Source organism: Scleropages formosus, chromosome 3 (assembly GCF_900964775.1).
Source record: "Scleropages formosus chromosome 3, fSclFor1.1, whole genome shotgun sequence".
Taxonomy (NCBI): domain Eukaryota; kingdom Metazoa; phylum Chordata; class Actinopteri; order Osteoglossiformes; family Osteoglossidae; genus Scleropages; species Scleropages formosus.
In genome coordinates this window covers 29,076,927-29,095,864 of record NC_041808.1, presented here as the reverse complement: position 1 = coordinate 29,095,864, position 18,938 = coordinate 29,076,927, and the positions used below count along the sequence as shown (strand labels likewise).

The 18,938-nt window shown below is 45.8% G+C and overlaps 1 protein-coding gene across 1 annotated transcript; it reads right to left on the bottom strand.

Moving 5' to 3' along the window:
- Positions 1-3,040: 3,040 nt before the first annotated feature.
- foxd7 (forkhead box D7) lies at positions 3,041-5,016 on the bottom strand. The gene has a single exon (XM_018738577.2). The coding sequence runs from the start codon at positions 4,200-4,202 to the stop codon at positions 3,213-3,215; it is 990 nt and encodes a 329-aa protein (XP_018594093.1). The 5' UTR covers positions 4,203-5,016; the 3' UTR covers positions 3,041-3,212.
- Positions 5,017-18,938: the final 13,922 nt, after the last annotated feature.

Below are 18,938 nucleotides of genomic sequence, written 5' to 3'. Positions count from 1 at the left end.
TGGACAAAGCATTTGTAATTCTCAAATGCAGACAGCAGCACATGCACTAAACTGTAAACAATTGCATGCATTGGCTTCATCTTTTCTTCTTCCTTTCCCTCCTAACCTTTCTTCCTTCTCTTCAGTCTCCTTGAAGTCTTGCCTTCTCATTCCCCTTTTCTCCAGTTTTCTCTTCCTTCTCTTCACTCTTTCGACCTCTTATCCGTCTCTCTCTTTGTACTCTGTTTTCTCCATCTCGCTCCTTCTTTCGCTCTCAGTGCATGGCTGAAGTGCGTGTTCATTGCTCCTGGGTGGTATTTCCCACCACTCTCTATGCCTCTGTCATGTGTCGGCTCTGGGGGGTCGGGGGGGGTCCCAGTCTGAAAACACATTACGCTCCGTTTTATCGCCCACACGTTCGAAAAAATCCAGCAATGCCTCAAAAAAAAAAAAAACCATACTGAAGTAATGTGTTTTACTGGGCCCAATGGGCAACACAACGGGCAATGGCCTAAGACTGGGGGTGATGTGAGGTTGGCTGTGGGAGAGATTTATAAATGAATAACTCTCAAGTGTGACGGGAATAGAGTTTGCCAGGAAAAACAAAACTGGTGAAAACCTTACTGGGTAAAGAGAGAGGCAAGTCTTGTGATCTCAGCCTGCAACGTACTACTTTAAGAAAAAAATCCTAGCCTGATAAGGCAGTTCTTTCATACGTGCCTTTTCATAATATTGCCGTCTCTAAATTCATGTGATTTTATTTCACTCTTTCTTCGCATAATTTTAAGTTTGATTATGATTCAGGCAAGGGGCACGGTGGCGCAGCGGGCATGGCTGGGTCCTGCTCTCTGCTGGGTCTGGGGTTCGAGTCCTGCTGGGGGTGCGTTGTGACGGACTGGTGTCCCGTCCAGGGCGTGTCCCCTCCCCCTCCAGCCTTGCACCCTGTGTTCCTGAGTTATGCTCCGGTTCACCACAACCCCGCTCGGGACAAGTGGTTTCAGACAGTGTGTGATTGTAATTCGGTAAACTGAAACAAATGGAAACAAAAGCAATGTGCTACGTAAACACCAAACCCAGCAAAATGTTGTGGTGCTCCGAAATATCTTCAGCAAATGTGTTTCAACACAATAACAGACAAGGATCCCGCCAGGAGCAAGATTAGAAAGATGCACAGGATGCATCTTTCACCTTCCTACGTGGGGAGCTTCTCATCATACCATTCTCATTCTGTCCTTCTTCTTGCTCATGAAAATATATCTGAAAGAGCCCTAAGCTTTCACAGCAAAAATCAGCCAATACTGGACGATGAAAACTCCCTTTTACAGTATCTAGGCAGTCATGCAAACAAAATCACGGTAAAAGGCACTCGTGACAATTTAGGTATTCTGTCATTAAACTGCAAACACATGTATTTAACCAAGTTATTTTCATCGACACACTCTTCCTTTTATTGGATGTCACAGTTTCACTAATATAATAACGAATGAATGCAGGATCGTTGATATTCTATCCCAACAGGATGAGCAAAACATCTCAAACAGAAATGGTTAAGCGCGTGGCTTCCCGAAATGTAAACAATCGAACCGAATGATATTGGGAAACACATTTCAAATATAAGAAGTTTTTAGAATTAAGTGGACGGGAGAAAATGCGTTATGAGTCATTATGGAATCAGCATAAATGCAGGGTTACAACCCAAACAGCGCCCTGCAGTCACAGCAGGTCACTGGATTATTTAAAATATTTAAAACAACAACAACAACAACAACAATAATAATAATAATAATAATAATAATAATAATAATAATAATAATAATAATAATAATAATGCGGTGATTATTATCGTCCACCTGTCCATTAGATAAATGACAAATTATGAAACATATGGAAATAATAGTGATAATAATATTGTGAAATCCTGTGGGAAAAAAACCCAGAATGAAATTTTCTTCACTTTTGTCACAGACTGTTCCTTGTCACCTATAGAGCACGTGGGAATCTGAGAGCTTCACATGCCAACAACACCATCTGACTGACAACACAAATCAAATTTAACGTGGAAAAAGCTGGAAAACTATTCATTTATCTATTTGTCAGTGGAAATACTGAACACAGCAAGGAGAGTAACGCAGGAGTTTGTTCGCGGCTTAACAGTGACGTTTCCAGTAATAAAATTATTTAATCATCATCTAATCATTCCTGTTTATTTTTCATTCAATTTGCTTCGTTTAAATGTATTCCTCCGGCGAGGTTTCAAAAATCAAATTTTGTTTCATTATTTTTTTTTTTATTAAGTCGGAAAATTTCGATTTTTGTGCGTATATTATCTAAATGTGAAATAGAATTTGCAGCTTACCTTGATTTCGTGTCTGGGATTTGTATCAGAAACATTATCTATGTTATTAATAATCGTTGTACGACATACGTGCACATCCACAAACAAATTACTGATTGACAGCTAAAATCTCAATTAAAAATTTACCCATACATCATATTAACAGATACACACACTAATATAAATGTCAACATGCAAATAGATAGTTAGACATCTGTGTCAGGAAACACTTTTTTCTCTACAATTTCTTTTCAGTAATGTATATTATGTCATAGAATTACAACAAATGTTCAAAAATATTATAAACCTTTTTTTTTGTCATTTGAAGTGATTTTGCAGCAAACACCTTTGAATAAACACCCTGGTATCATAGGAAGCCATAGGTCGAATATTGCTATTAATGATTACTGATGTTTTCCAGCCCGTTACTTTTGATGACTCTGTCTAAACGAAATGAACTGGTGACGGCAAAGAATAGAAATTATTTACAAAATATCACTGTTAAACGTATCTGAGCTTACCTTGCACCAGTTGGCAATAACCTGCTTTCACATCCATTTGGAAAAAAAAAAAAAAAGAGTAAGAAAGAAGAACTCTGAGAGTACCCGTCGTTTCGATTATCAAAGCGTACTTTATTTCTTTCCAAACCTTGAAAGAAGAACGTCATTAAATAGGAATATTTCCTCGTAAAATCTCCATACTGGGGAGAGCTTTAAATTAGCGTGGATGCATATAAAAAAAAAGAACAAATCGTAAGAAAGGTACGACAAAATTCCTATAAGTAAGATACCAGACAAAACACACACACACACACACAGATCACTGCGACAATCCATCATCTACGCACAAGAAGACTGAACAGGCTTCCCTCTCGCTCCAAAAGCCGACTTTGACGCGCCTATTTATTACCTGAGACCAAACAACAGGAGAGACGCGAGAGAGACGCAGCGCTCGCTTGCGCGCTTCCGGCCACTTGGCCGCTCCTTGTGCTCTGCGCTGTCTGGTACCGCGGCGCGCCCAAGACACGCGGACTCACTAACTGCGAGCTCATCTCCAAGGAGGAGCTGAGGCTGGGGGCGGCGGGGGACTCGAACAGCAGCGAGTGCGACGGAAGGAGCGCCTTGGAGACCAGGGCTGTCCTGGAGAACAGGGTGGACAGAGCCGGCAAGATGCTGCTCACGGGTGCGACGGGGGCGTAGTGCGGGCTGCCCGGGCCGTACACATCCAGGCCCGGCAGGGGGAAGCAGCCGCCCCCCAGGGCGTAGGACGCGTAGCTCGGAGAGCACATCTCGCCGCGCTCCATCACGACGCGCGGCCCCTTGCGCAAGCTGGCGAGCTGCTGCCTCTTGAAGCGCTTCCTCCTCCTCAGAAAGCTGCCGTTCTCGAACATGTCCGCCGAGTTGGGGTCCAGCGTCCAGTAGTTGCCCTTGCCCGGGTTTCCGGGCTCCCGCGGGATCTTGACGAAGCAGTCGTTGAGGGACAGGTTGTGGCGGATCGAGTTCTGCCACGCGGGGAACTTGTCGCGGTAGTAGGCGAAGCGGCGGCTGATGAAGTGGCAGATCTCGCTGAGGGTGAGTCGCTTCTCGGGGCTCTGCAGGATGGCCATGGTGATGAGGGCGATGTACGAGTAGGGCGGCTTCACCGGGGCAGCCTGCTCCTGCTGCTGCTGCTGCTGCTGCTGCTCGCAGGCGGCACCGCTGCCCTCACGCTCATCCTCTTTGCCCGGCTTCGCCTCTGGGATCGCCGTCCCGCTGGGTCTGGACCCAATACCCGTGTCCTCCAAAGGCAAAGGTAGCGGCAGGAGATGCGACATGATGCGGCTGTCCTTCATTCCGTCCCCCACCACGTCGATGTGGAGCTCCTCGTTCGATTCCCCGTCCAAAGTCATGCTCGTTCACCACGTTTCCCCACGTGGAGGAGAGCGCCCGGGGGAAGAGACACGGAGCGGCGCGGAGACGATCCGGCGCTAGTTACATGGAATCGGTTCTAGTCCCCCATCATGGCATTCCCAAGGAAAAGGAAAGGACAAGAAGAAGAACGCAGCCGGCAGAAATGCGCAGAGCCCCCCTTCCCACTGCAAATGAGTTCGAACTTGTCTGCTCTGAACTCCGCAGTCACGTCCACGCAGACGTTTTCTTGGAGAAACTAGCCGAAGAAGAGGAACGACGAGGTTCTCGCCCTGGCTGGCTTCGGATCGCCGCGCTCCTCCCAGGACGGCGGTGTGTGTGGAGGAATACGGTGTGTGCTGTGACTGTACCGAGATCAGGTGACCATGATGTCACTCTGCACACACTCTGCACACACACTGCACACACACACTTCACTGCCAGATCACACACACAGCAAGCGGACGGTGTTCCGACACAGAATAACAAGACGCAGCTGTATGGGAACCGTACTGATACCCCGATGGGATAACGGACCACGGGTAACACGTCTCGAGACGTCTCGGCTATAAGTAACACGTTAAGAACAAACATAAACTTTAAAAAAAACAACCTTAGTGGCATGATAATATTCACATATAATTCGATTCCAGCACATGATGATTCTACAGCCTTCTGGAGCATAACTTTCGATGTTCCCTCACTGAGTTATCAACGATACATCTTGGAAATAATCTATTTCGGCTTTATTTGTATCACATATTAAAGTATGAATGAACAACATTAAACAAACATTATTTTTAAAAAAAAAAAAAGTAACGGAACTATTTCCCTCCTAAGTAAGTGCAGCTAAAATATATAATTGATTGTGGAACGACGTTTGCTCTTTCGGTCATTAGCCATTCCTAAAGATTATTACACTTACAGTAATAAAAACATATGCAGAAGGAATCCCTCGCGCCATCCGGTATTAGGGGATTCACATTTAAAACAATATATTATTTGTGATTTTTAAATGTTCTTAATTCGAGACAAATAGGATGTACAAGTTTAACTTTTTGAAAGAGTTAATATTACACCAAAACCACAGAAAAAAAATGAACAAGAAAGATTGTAGCCCATTTAATATATTCGAATGCTCTGGAAAAACATAAACGTTTCCGGACTGTCAGCACTCGGCACTGCAAACCTCGATCCCTTTTCGCCGAAAGAATATCAGGCTATTGTACATGAGATCGCAGTAGCGCACAAACCTATTCCAAAGGCGTGGACCCGTCATCTTCTGCGGAAAGCGCACTTTTTATAGTGACTATTTTTGGATCAAAGCCTTAATTATCCCGAATGGTGGCTTAGCTCGTGAACGTGGAGAGAGTTACCTCACAAGTCATCATTTTCCTTTCAAGTAATAGAGAAAAGAAGGAAAATGGAAAATTCTCACGGTAAAAACAGACGCGGTCGAATGATTTGCAAGCGAAGGATTCCCATGTTTCCGGGCTGTCGTGGTGTCGAAGCCCGCGGGGTCGCGCGCCTTTTGAACGCTGAGGGTGATTTCCCAAAATTTGAACTCTAATGCTCCCTGACTGGAAACATCCGTGAAATATATATTTTTTTTTTCACCGGAGAGGATTGGCGTCGATAACAAGATATTGTCAGTATTTGGTTACAAGTAAAATCCGGTATTTCTGATGATGGACATTTATTTGCTTTCACATAATGTATCAGAACCATGTAACTGCACGTTACTCCCGAGGTCTCCATTCGTTTACTAGTCTAGTGCTTTGCAGATTAAAAAAAGCTTTCAAACAGTGCAGTCTTAAAAGATTTAACAACGTGGAGGCTAGTATTTAAATATAGCATCGACTCATTGATTCGACCCTTCAGATTATTCATATGACGGAGTGTGATTTAAATCAAGTTTCACGAATTCCACAGTTTAACCAGTTCCGTGTCATCAGCATCAGGTCTGGTTAACGGTGCGTTTCTCCGATGAGCGCTGGACCAACACTTTCCCTTTCGAGTCATACGCACACGGGTGGCACGGTGGCGCAGCGGGTCGTGATGGCTGTTCGGATGCGGCTCAGTGAGTCTGCAGTGTTCTGTTCTGCCCGCGTCGGAATGGGTTTTTTTTTTTCCCACAGTCCAAAGACATGTGTTTCAGGTTTACTGATGACTGAAATAGCCGGCAATGTGTGGTTACCCTGCGGTGGGCGCGCGCCTGTCCAGTCCAGGTGTGCAGTTGGTCGGTACCTTCCCAGCCTTGCGCCCTGTGCTTCGGGATAGGCTCGGAGCCACCGCGACCCTGACTTGCACACGTAGTGATTCATACATAAATCGCCTTAATTCCAGACATCTTAACACACACATACTGAGCCCTGAAGTCTGGATCATTATAAGTTCATTTTGTTTTGTTACAGCGCTGATCGAAAAACGCAGTAAAATTAAACAATTCATTAATTCTTGATTCATTCATTCATTCATTCTTCATTGGATCTTAACTTAATTGATCGAGTGCTGTGCTGGTTTCCCGGTAAAACGGGTATTGCTGGGCCCCCTCTGGGAGACAAGTAATAATACTTATATAGATTTAAATTATTTCAAAGCGGATTTGCTGGGGGATATATATGTCGACGGCTAGCAACGATAGTGTCATTTTAATTTTTAGCAGTGTAAACAAAATCCTTGCAAAATCTCCTGCGCCGCGACTGATTGGATCCGAACGGCCACTTTATGGGTGTTGTACTCGATCCAGGAAGTGCCGGGAGGGCGTGGGGGTGGGGGGCGCAAACGAGCGCCCATTAATAGCAAACACACCAGCAGGTTTTTCCCATTGAGAAACGGCATGCAGAGGAATGAGGATGTTTTCTGTCAAACTTCACATAAACACCCTCTTAAGTCATTTCCTCTTTAAAACCTGGCACAGAAGTCACTGAAGTGAAAAACAAGTGGCCAAACACATTTTTCCAAATTACTGCAAAACAAAGGCAAAACCAGCTGGGCTACAGATAGAGGGAACAATTTCAGTTCCGTGCCGCTCTTGTCGCGTAATAATAACAACATTGAGCATAATAATAAGCACGGGCAGTAGGGGGCGTAGTGGCTAGAGGAGATGGCTTCCATTGGATGGACTCAGGTTTAGGTTCCACCTCCTGCTATAGTACCCCTGAGCAAGGTCCTTACCGTAAATTGAACCAGTAAAAATTACCCAGCTGTATAAACGGCTAAATCACAGTAAGCCGCTTTAGAGAGAGGCGTCAGCTAGATAAACAGAGGCAAACGTTACCTAGCGCTCCCTCGTTACGTAGCGCACCGATTATTTAAATTCCGCGATCACACCTCTGACATCATCGTGTGTTACGGCTTCATTAGCGCTGACATGAACAATAAACCGCGTGGCTCTGGGATTAATCAGTAATAAGGCAGGCTGGGGGTGGTTTAGAGCGGAAACAGTGCCACCGTGTGGGCGAAACGCGATTGACACCGTCGGGGTTGGACGTCCTTTCGTTACAACACGTACTGTGCGCTCCATATGAGCGTCGTAGAGCGGGGGCCACGTGACGTGAGCAGTCATTTTTTTGTGAACCGAAAATAAATAAATAAAGCTATAAATAAGCATCAACCATAAAGCAGATACAAGCTTTCACACATGTGAATGTGCGCAATTTGTAATAAAAGGGTTTATAGTCGAATCATGTGATGATGACTGCAAAAATAACACAACGTCGTTGTCAACAGAGGTCGAACTTCTCATTTGTGACCTTTGTGCTTCAAGTCAAACAATTCTTGGGCATGAAACTTAATCAAAACAGACAGCTTTTATTCTGTTTATGGCATATTACATAATGCACAGCAGGAGGTCTGGTTAATTTGACCACTTCTAGTATGAAGAACATCTGTCCGTATGTTGTGCTGTAGACCAACACACTTCAGCAAGTTGTAAAGTCTACCTACTTCATTTGTAAAACACACAGACGCACACAGTCCACCTTAATCCTCTCTCACGCAGACGTGATACGTGGAGCAGGCGAACAACAACTCGCAGGCCGCTAAATATCAGAGCCGTGGTGTGTCGCTCTCCAGTGACCATTAGAATGTGGCACTTTGCCGAACACTTGGACTTCTGTGGTGCTGCTTTTGAAAGTTGTTTATTGAAAAAAATGTTCACTACAGCGTCTTAAGTTAGTTTTGAGGAACCAGAGTGTCAGGTTTCATCGTTATAACATGTGGTTTTAAATTAAATCAAGTACGCACATTGAATGTTAAACCTACTCCGATTATTAACAACAGATGATGAAACTCAGTTTAATGCAGAACATGTTTTCGGTGAGGGTACGTGCTGGTGGTGCATCTCACCTTCTAGGTAGAGTCCATGTTTGTGTGCCAGATAGAGAAAATTGAGAAAACAGTGTGTTTCACTGATGTATGGATGACTGACCCATTGTAAGTAGTGTATCTAACAGTGTAAGTCACCTTGGTGAATAAGGTGTGTGGGCTGGTAACACTACATAGAGTTCATTGGAAGTCGCTTTGGAGAAAAGCGTCTGTTAAGTGAATAAATGTAAATGTCTTGAACCTCTGTGATTAATCTACACCACATTAACCACATTAAACAACACAGAAAACCAGTGGGTCCAGCACAGATTTACAAATACTCAAGTCATCAGTGAGTTTCTAGCTCATGGACCTTGTATGCAGTCATATGCACGATATACAGTCAATTCAAGTCAGGCAACTGAACGGCAGGTACTTTTGAGTGAGTCATACTGTACTATAGTAATAAAATTATCTGTGGCAGGAACATCACACATCATTTTCATCTGAAGTCACACTGAGCTGTGGTAAAGGACAAAGAGTTAATAATGACAATGTTCATGATCACTGAAAAGTCAACAGCATACTATGCGTCCCCTTCAAAAACATGTTTTCATGCTCTGGAAATTCACACACTTTGCTATAATAAGTTCGCAAATATTACACCCGGCACTGACATCAGTGCTGAACTTTCCATCTGCCTCCAGACCCATTTCAGACCACACTGGATGGAGCAGGACCTTCATACTAGATGGAGCAGAATCATTTATACTGCACTTAGTGGTGCCTTTATTAATCCAGATACCACATAAAACCTGATGGAGCATCACCAGGCCCTGTCCAGGGAGACTGGACGGGATGGGACATGCGTAGATGGGACTCAATGGACTTGGACCACCTACATTCAGACACATGTCACATCTCAGGATGGAGTGGAACACACTCCACCCGCAAGGAGGTCTTTTCAACCTTCTGCTCGGGGCATAGAAAGGACGTCGGTGCTCCCTGCACGTGATCCCGTGGCTGCGCACTGTAGCCGGTTAAGGGACCCAGTTGTCAGCCTGTGCAAATAATCCCCAGTGCTGAAAGTAGCTGTGGGACTTTACATCAGTCCCACAGCGTGGGTTCGGGCGCCCAGCCTCACACATTTCCGAACTGCTTATCCCATACAGGGTCGCGGGGAGCCGGAGCCTATCCCGGCAACTCAGGGCGTAAGGGCACCCGGCCTCTCTGAATGTTATTTATAAGGAAAGGAAAATCCGTATTAAACAATTATAGGCTGTTATCTTTATCTTTGTTATTTCGATGTCTATTTTACGCAGACAATGAAATAAATTGTATTAATATAACTCTAGAAAAAATCACCGATGCCAGACCCCCCCCAATGTGTCTCAGGACCTTCAGTTTGGTACGTTACTCAATTGACCACAAGAGGGCGCCCATGTACAGCAAATACTTGCAGAAAACTGTAGAAATGGTCTTATGAAACACACACACACACTCACACACACACACACACAATGAATGTTAACTGTATTCGCATTAAATAGCTTAATTTCCTGCTTTTTTTTTTAAATTCACTTTTACCGGATTTAAATGGTTTCCTTTTTCTTATAATTTTATTTGTGAAATGTTTCTGTAATGGAAAAAACATGTACATAAATTTATTATGTTACCATCAATGACTTGTGGCACATTAACAAAGAAATAAACTCAGAAAATGGGGTCTGACTTGTGCAGCTGCTGGAAATTTGTTCATATTCCACAATAGTCGCTAACAGCTGGAAACAGTTCAGCACAAGTGTTTGGCTGGATGTTCGATGCATTATTATTAATTGATTATAACAATCTATATTTATGAATTCACACATACACATTGTCTGAACCGCTTGTCCCATTCAGGGTTGCGGGGAGCCGGAGCCTATCCCGGAAACACAGGGCATAAGGCTTTTGGGGGGAGGGGACACACCCAGGACAGGACGCCAGTCTGTCACAAGGCATCCCAAGCGGGACTCAAACCCCAGACCCACCGGTGAGCAGGACCCGGTCCAACCCCGCTGCACCACCACGCCCCCTGGTTTATGAATTCATACATTTTTAAAATGCATTTATCTTGACTCAGGTCTGGTTTTGACCAGCTTGCAGAATACAGAGGAACAACAAGACTAAAAGAGTGGGATGTCTTTGTGTTACGCATTGAACATGACCTTTAAAAGTTGAAAGAGTTCTTTAAATACATGCCTTGGCTATTCGAGGACTTTCCTCCACTGAAGCAGCGCACTGAATGGCACCAGTGGACTTCTTTGTGTGGACTCTTGATGAATGTCAGCACTCTCATTACTATTATTTCTTAAGAGCAAGTTAAGACTAGCCCACATCCAGTAGGCCTACAGCTCAAGATTGCATTATGGTAGATGTTTGATAGTGGAGGAACAAACACTGGACAAAGCTGTGCAGTTGGTCGGTGGGTCTCGCCCAACATAATGAAAGGGCTGAAGAAACTTCATGCTGAAAGCAATGAGTGTGCTGTACAAACAGTCCAGATCTATTGAGCATTCGACGCCATGTGGCTCTGCAGGTTTGGATACAACGAATGGCAATGCGAATAGGCGTGTCAGCAGGCTGTGGTTTTCGGCAGCACTCTGAAGGGACTGAAAAGAAAAATTTGGCATTCAGCTGATGTTACACGATGTGTAATTGGGTGGCATAGCAAGTAGGGCTGCTGTCTCACAGTGCCTGGGTGGTGTGAGAGGACATGGGTTCAATATCCGCTCAGTCTGTGTGGAGTTTGCATGTTCTCCCCGTGCCTGTGTGGGTTTCCTCCGGATGCTCTGGTTTCCTCCCACAGTCCAAAGACATGCTGTTCAGGTTCCCCCATAGTGTGTGAGTGACAGAGGGAGTGTGTTCCACTGATGTATGGATGAGTGACCCAGTGTAAGTACTGTATCTAGCAGTGTAAGTCACCTTGGTAAATAAGGGGTGTGGGCTGATAACACTACATAGTATTTAGTGGAAGTTGCTTTGGAGAAAAGCGTCTGCTAGATAAATAAATGTAAATTGAACATGGCTTTGGATAAGTAAGGTTATGTGAATATTACCATGGAACATTGTATCATAATGTGTTTGCACTGGAAATATTTTTTAATTTTCCAATTACTAATTGATATAATGGGGGGTGCGGTGGCGCAGTGGGTTGAACCACAGTCCTGCTCTCCGGGGGGTCTGGGGTTCAAGTCCCGCTTGGGGTGCCTTGCGACGGACTGGCGTCCCGTCCTGGGTGTGTCCCCTCCCCCCCTGGCCTTACGCCCTGTGTTACCGGGTAGGCTCCGGTTCCCCGTGACCCCGTATGGGACAAGCGGTTCTGAAAATGTGTGTGTGTGTGTGTGTAATTGATATAATATCAATGCTTATTCATTTCTTTACAAATAATTGTGATTAAGCACATAGAGTAAGTGAACAAAACTATAAATACATGAAGAAAGAATGTGAAGTAATAATCATAATTTAAAAAGCAGCTACACTGGTATTACACACACACAAAGTCTGAAACTGCTTGTCCCAAGTAGGGTCGCAGTGAACCGGAACCTAACCCAGCAACACAGGGCGGAAAGCTGGAGGGGGAGGGGACACACCCAGGACGGGACGCCAGTCCATTGCAAGGGACCCCAAGCAGGACTCGACCCCCAGACCTACTAGAGAGCAGGATCTGGCCAAGCCCACTGCACCATTGTACCCCCTGCACTGGTATTACATTAAGTTGAATGTGTCAGATATACAAGAATAAACACAACAGAGTCTGATAGAGCCCAATGTGCCTAGTCATTAAAAAAATGCTTAATTATTTAATGCGTAAAGACAAATTTAAATTATTACAGGACTGTGTAAGAAGCTTTGCAATCCAGTCTCAGATAGCTGTACATGCAGTTCACACAGCTCTATTTAGATTAGTGCCAGCATCCAACAACATGTTTGCATTGGATACCAGTGCATATAAACTCCTAACCTGTTGCAATGAGCACAAAACCTGGACCACAGCACAGTTTACCAATTCATTAATTTCTCTACATCTTAAAATAATTGCTTGCAAGAAGTCAAAGGATACCTCCATCCCATACTGTTTATTGCCATCCATGAGGTTGTCCATGGTATGGGCAGCCATATCATACAAGCCATTTCTCGAGTGATTATTGCTCTCTGTGGTGATACAACATCCCAAAAATATGAAGTCTTTATTGGTGACCCGGTGCACCCTATGGCCCAAAGACTGTTTACTTGTTGGAAACAGCCTCATATGCATTGCTGAACAGATCCAGGAGCGATTTGAAGTCCATCAGGATGTAGTCAGATGCCTTTTCTTGCCTCTCATCCTAAAATCTGACTTTCCCTGAAATTGTTTTGAAAGTTGTGGAACTCAGACTGCCAAGTAAATTTTAATCTCATTTATCTCTCAAAGAACACAAGGCTTTCCTTCTTTGTCCATACAGGTTCATCATGCCATAAACCACATAAGCTCTTCTAACCTTGCTTGACATTCATATATAGTTTACAGTATTTGCATGTTTACAGGTTGTTAAGAGACACTGTATAAATAATTTTCCATAGGAAACTGAAAAAAGAAAAAAAAAAAAAACGAAAATTTTCAATGTGGTAAAAGCAGAAAAATTCCTCTAAAACAAGGTCAAACAAAAGTGCAGGTAGAACTTGAGATACGTTGTTGCAAATGAATATTTCTGAGTAAACAGAGTGATGCAAGCGCTTACGCCAGAGGTTTCCATATAACGTGCATCGTAATTTCAACCAGTGCCAGTGTTAACTGTTTAAATGTAGTACAGACACATGTGAAGAATGTACACATCCAGCATTGATCTTTCAGTGCAGAGATGGGCACAGATGGGAAATGCCTGATCAGTTGCTTTCCCAGAGTCAAGGACTGTAACCCGAGACTTACTGTGGGTAAGGGATCGAGCACTGAGATCTTGCTGTTCCCTGACCCCATCTACCCCTTTAAAGCCCAACAACTGCGAGTCTCCTCAGCTGTGGTTCAGCGCACATTCCAAGGTGGATTCCCACCGGATGCGTGCGCTGTTGACAGATCACCTCCATCAGGGACATTTCTGTCCATCATCTGTGTCATCAGACACCCCAGCGTATCCATGTAACAGTATTGCATTACTGATGCATCAAGACAGACGGTATGTAGTAACAATCGGGAGCTAAACTCCAGTTTCAAGAAACAGAACCCACATTTCAGAAATGCGGGTTTAAATGTGGAACGCGGATCAGTCTGTGCAGGTTTGGATATTCTCCCTGTGTTCACGCGAGTCTCCTTTCGGTGCTCTGGTTTCCACCCGCAGCCCAAAGAAATTTATTGCAGGTGAATCTAACTAGCCTTTCGTGTGTCTGAGTGAATGAGCATGTGCGAGCAACTGCTCTGCAATGGCGTGTACACTGCCTTGTGCTCTGTGTTTCTAGGAGAGACTGAGACTAGTGCAACCCTGCCTTGGACAAGAGGTTCATGGGAACGAATGCACGTTTAACCTCTGAATAGTTATAATCATGCTGCGTGACACACTTAAATCAACCTTTTATTTTCATTTATAAAACCAGACCTGTGCAGCGTTGCACATGCCTAAGGATGTCAGTTACATTAAGTTCATGGCTGATGTGTTAGGCTTGATGTCTTTCTGGAATGTGTCAAACCAGAATAAATCTCAGATTCCACGGGTGGGTTGCATGACTAAGACATCCAGATGATTACATCTGTGCTGAAGTACAAAAGACTGATGAAATCTCTTTTGTGGCTTCCTGAGTTTGAGGGAAGCTTGAGAGGTGTGCTCTGTCAGTGTTTCGTAGAATGAGGCCAAACACACTTAGGACACACAATACACACAAAGGCCGCTAGTGCAAGGTGACAGGTGAGTATTGTATTGTAGGGATGAGCTCCTGCAGCACAGCGGGCTCCTGTCCGAGACAAAAAGCCGACGGGAGACCGGCTAAACTTCGCTCATGAGTCTCCCCACCGGCAGCCAAGAGCGAAGAGCTCATTGTGTGTGAATTTGCTCAGTGTGTACAGTGACGCACATCTGCCCTGCATCGTAAACGAGAACAAACATCTGCACTTGGATTTATGAAGCAGTGGACTGATGCTGTGTGGGTGTGTATTGGGGGGATGGTTGATGAACAAATCAGCAGCTCTAAGACAAGAAGATGTGGTGATACACATAAGCATCAAAGTGAAAGTGAAAAGAAGGTGATTTTCACTGTGGTGGAGTACATCTTCCTCCATCCCCCCTCCTCCTCAATGCACACAGATATCTTTACATCCCCCTCTCACCCCCTGGACCCCAGATGGATATCTTACTATCCAGGCTGACACCCCTAGATGCCCTGGACCACATTCCTCCTCCTTTCTCCACATCTGTGTTTACCTTACCCTTCATTGCCGCCGGGGAGCTGCAGGGAGGACAGCAGCAACGTCCGTTCACTCACCTTCAAGTTCATCTCCGGCTCCTCAACGCTCCGGAAAGCTGCCCAGGGTTCGCGCTAGAAGACGATGGCACAATCTCATCTTTCGCGCGGCTTTTGTTGGCGATATTTTACAACACCCCAGTGAAGCTGAATTCGTTAGATTGTTATACACACACATTTTCAGAACCGCTTGTCCCATACGGAGTGGCGGGGAACCAGAGCCTACCCGGTAACAGAGGGCGTAAGGCCAGAGGGGGAGGGGACACACCCAGGACGGGACGCCAGTCCGTCGCAAGGCACCCCAAGCGGGACTCGAACCCCAGACCCACCAGAGAGCAGGACTGTGGTAATAAAATTAATACATACACAAGGTTGGAAAAAAAAAAATCTGTTTTTTACAGCTTTTCGAAAAAATTTATCAGTGCTTCTTTTGTCACCCAAAAATTGGATAATACCTGTGGAGCTGAAAAATCAAGGTAAAATCAATTGTAAAACTTTTAGAATGGCATTAAAATTAAAAGCCATAGCCAAAAATATTGTACAATTATAAGTATTAAACAATAGCTTCCCCCCCCCCTTTCAGGTGAGTACCAGTTTGTAGGAGTTTCACAGTCACCAAGTTCATCTCGGGCCCCTCAATGCTGCTCAACGACTCAGATTTGGCCCACCCTACACTACTTTTACATCAACATACTGTGGCGCAGAGTGCTATGGGTTTGGACGGGGCGAGGAAGGACTCGGAGGCAGCGTTCATAACGAACGATTTATTCAAACACCAACACAAGGGAAATGATATTTTCGGGCCGAGGACCCCGTTTCCTCCAGGACCTGCACTTACAGCCAGCCTGCCTAGCACCCTGAAGTTCTCTCCCAACACAGTCAACCCACCATTTCCCCCCGAAGTGCCCCCAACGGTTACAAACATTATTTACAGATTTCCCATAATGCAACTATTTACATTAAGCACACACTCCCTCCTAAAGCAGTAACGCGGGGTCGTTACAATATATTTACTCAGCAGACGCTCATCTCCAAAGCGACGTACAATGCGGCGCGAAGAAAAGTGCATTTCACGACGGACAGAGACAGAGACACGGACACGCTGTTCCTCATTTCACTTGGTGCAAAGCAACGCTTTCTGCCGGCGCGCACAACACAAGTCGCTGCATATGGAATTGCTAAGGAGTCATCGTAGCTCTGCGCTACACAGCTGCATGCTAACACAAGCCTCGGGGCGCTAACAATGAGCTGAGCGCAGCACCAACAGGCTGGCGTTCGCATGCCGACATGCACAAATCCACCCGATTTGCCTCCGAAAGACTTCAACGCACCCGCTTGCACTGAAGTGCTCTGTAAAACCACAATCTCACACCTTCAAGCAAATGTAGCAACTGTAGGAGTGAGAGAGACCCCCCCTCCCCAAAGCCCCCCCACCGGCAGCGACAGCATAACAGCACGGACAGCACCTCCATCGCTAACCCACCGCTTCGCACGCTAATTGCAAGCATGTTTTTTGTGTGCCCCGTTTGCCGCCGCTTTATTGCGTGGGAAAGCGAGAACCTCAGCCATGCAAGATTGATGCGGAATGAGCGCGGGCCCGTCTGCGGCGTAGGCCCTCGGCGTCACCCGCGCTCTTTGAGCGCTCCTCTGCCAACGAAAGCCGCGTGAAAGATGAGATCGTGCCATCGTCTTCTAGTGCGAACCCTGGGCAGCTTTCCAGTTTCGGCTTACGATTGCTCGTTGTCTTTCTTCGCAAACCATGGACAATAACCCTGGCATCTAAAAAGCATGCCATGAATAATAAGTGCAAAAAAAATGCTCCAGCGAGGAGCAATCTTTGCCACTGCACAGTGCTTCGTAAACACGCGCAGTTATTTCTTTATACCCGTGGCACATTTTCATACATTATTTTCCAGTTTTGGGGGGCGCGGTGGCGCAGTGGGTTGGACCGGGTCCTGCTCTTCAGTAGGTCTGGGGTTTGAGTCCCGCTGGGGGTGCTTTGCGACAGACTGGTGTCCTGTCCTGGGTGTGTCCCCTCCCCCTCCGGCCTTACGCCCTGTGTTGCCGGGTAGGCTCCGGTTTCCCTGCGACCCTGTATGGGACAGGCGGTTCTGAAAATGTGTGTGTGTGTGTATTTTCCAGTTTTCTTAGTCTAATCATATTAGTACTGCTCACAGGCTCAAATACACACACACTTTCTGAACCGCTTGTCCTATACGGGGTTGCGGGGAACCGGAGCCTAACCCGGCAACTCAGGGCGGAAGGCCGGAGGGGGAGGGGACACACCCCGGACGGGACGCCAGTCCGTCGCAAGGCACCCCCAACGGGACTTGAACCCCACACCCACCCGAGAGCAGGACCTGGTCCAACCCACTGCGCCACCGCCCCCTCCTACACAGTTTCAAATAGTGTTTAAAAAATAGGATTTATTATGGTTCAGGGTTCAAGGTTCATATCTGGGAGGGCTTCTTTCCAGCTGAATAAATATATTAATTGTGAAAGTGTTATTGATTTTAGTAACTTTGTTTAAAACTGCTAACAAAAGGCATGTTGTAAAGAACAGAAGATGAGAATGCACAAACCCTTCCTGTCATCCAGGCACTCAGAGGCCCGCTGGGGATGCGGTGTGGCATGAAGCTCCACGCAAAAGGAGGAGAAGGTGGGCAGGTCACATTTAGATCCGCATGCAGCAAGTCTCCACCTCAGGGTCAGCTGACGGCTATTTCTCTTCACACATCCAGCCACGTTCCCAAAGGGAGGAATCTGTTCACGCACGTGACCTCTTGATGTGAAGCACGGCAGGATTATGGCGCAGTGGGGGTACATGGTTTCTGCTCAGTGCTGGATCAGAAGATCCATTTGCTGTCAACCCATGGACTCTGGGGTTGTGGCTCCGGGAAGATTTATGGCCTCGGGGAATGTGTGGTATGTTCAGTGTCTTCATAGCGCCAAAAGTGCGCGTCGAGTGATACCGAGGCGCACCGTGGGTGTTGCTGGGCCTGGTTAGAGTTTCAAAAACAGACCCAGAGGACGTTCAAAGTCACGGCTGGGAGGAAAAACTGGGAAATATTTGGAGCGTTAAGAAAGACGTTCCCTGGAGAGCGCGAGGCACCGTCTGATTTGAACCATGTGCTGGGCCCTTTCCCAGGTCTAAATATAGCAACAAATGAGAAAAATATTACATGGGATGTAGCTATAACACAAAACAATGTCAGTTAACTGACATCTGAGGTCCATGTCACAGGCCTTTTAAGGTCGGCAGAGGAGTCAAGCCAAGAATAAAAAAAACTGCACTCCCAACAGAAATAAGCTGCTGATTCAAACCTCCAGCACAAGGATGTCATGGCCATCTTAGACCTCTCAGTATGAAGGGAGCAAAATAGCTGCTGAAGGGGACAAGACAGTCTGTCTGGGTCACTCTGACCAGTGTGGCTAGGATAAGCAGAAAGTGTGGTAGCCCCCCAAAGCCGCCCCCGCCGCACATAGTCACAGAACCCACTTCCCTTCCACCTCCCAGTTCATTAAAGAACCAAGTTGACTAAACCAGAAAAATCTCTTCATTCTCGCAGCAGTTTGCACAGACTTGGACGATCTTCTAGATGGTGACCCCAAGACCAAAGTGGAATGCGTTGGATTCAGGAACACGGAACGCAACGTTATGTCATGAGATATGCGTGGCCACAAAAGACCAGTGTGGAAAACAGTAAGAGCAAAGGAAGCGGCTACCCTTTTACAGCAGTTCATTCTTCTGCCCTACGTCAAGGTGTCTTAATGATAGTGCAGGCAATATAAAGAACACGAAAGGCCGAAAATTTAATCAGAGCTTCAGTCAAGCAATGCATCGTTGAGGTTTTCACTGGCAAGCCCGTCTTGACACTCCTACCATGAGACACACACACACACACACACACACACACACACACACATTCCGTGGCTCTCCATCCACCCATATGCAGATTCCT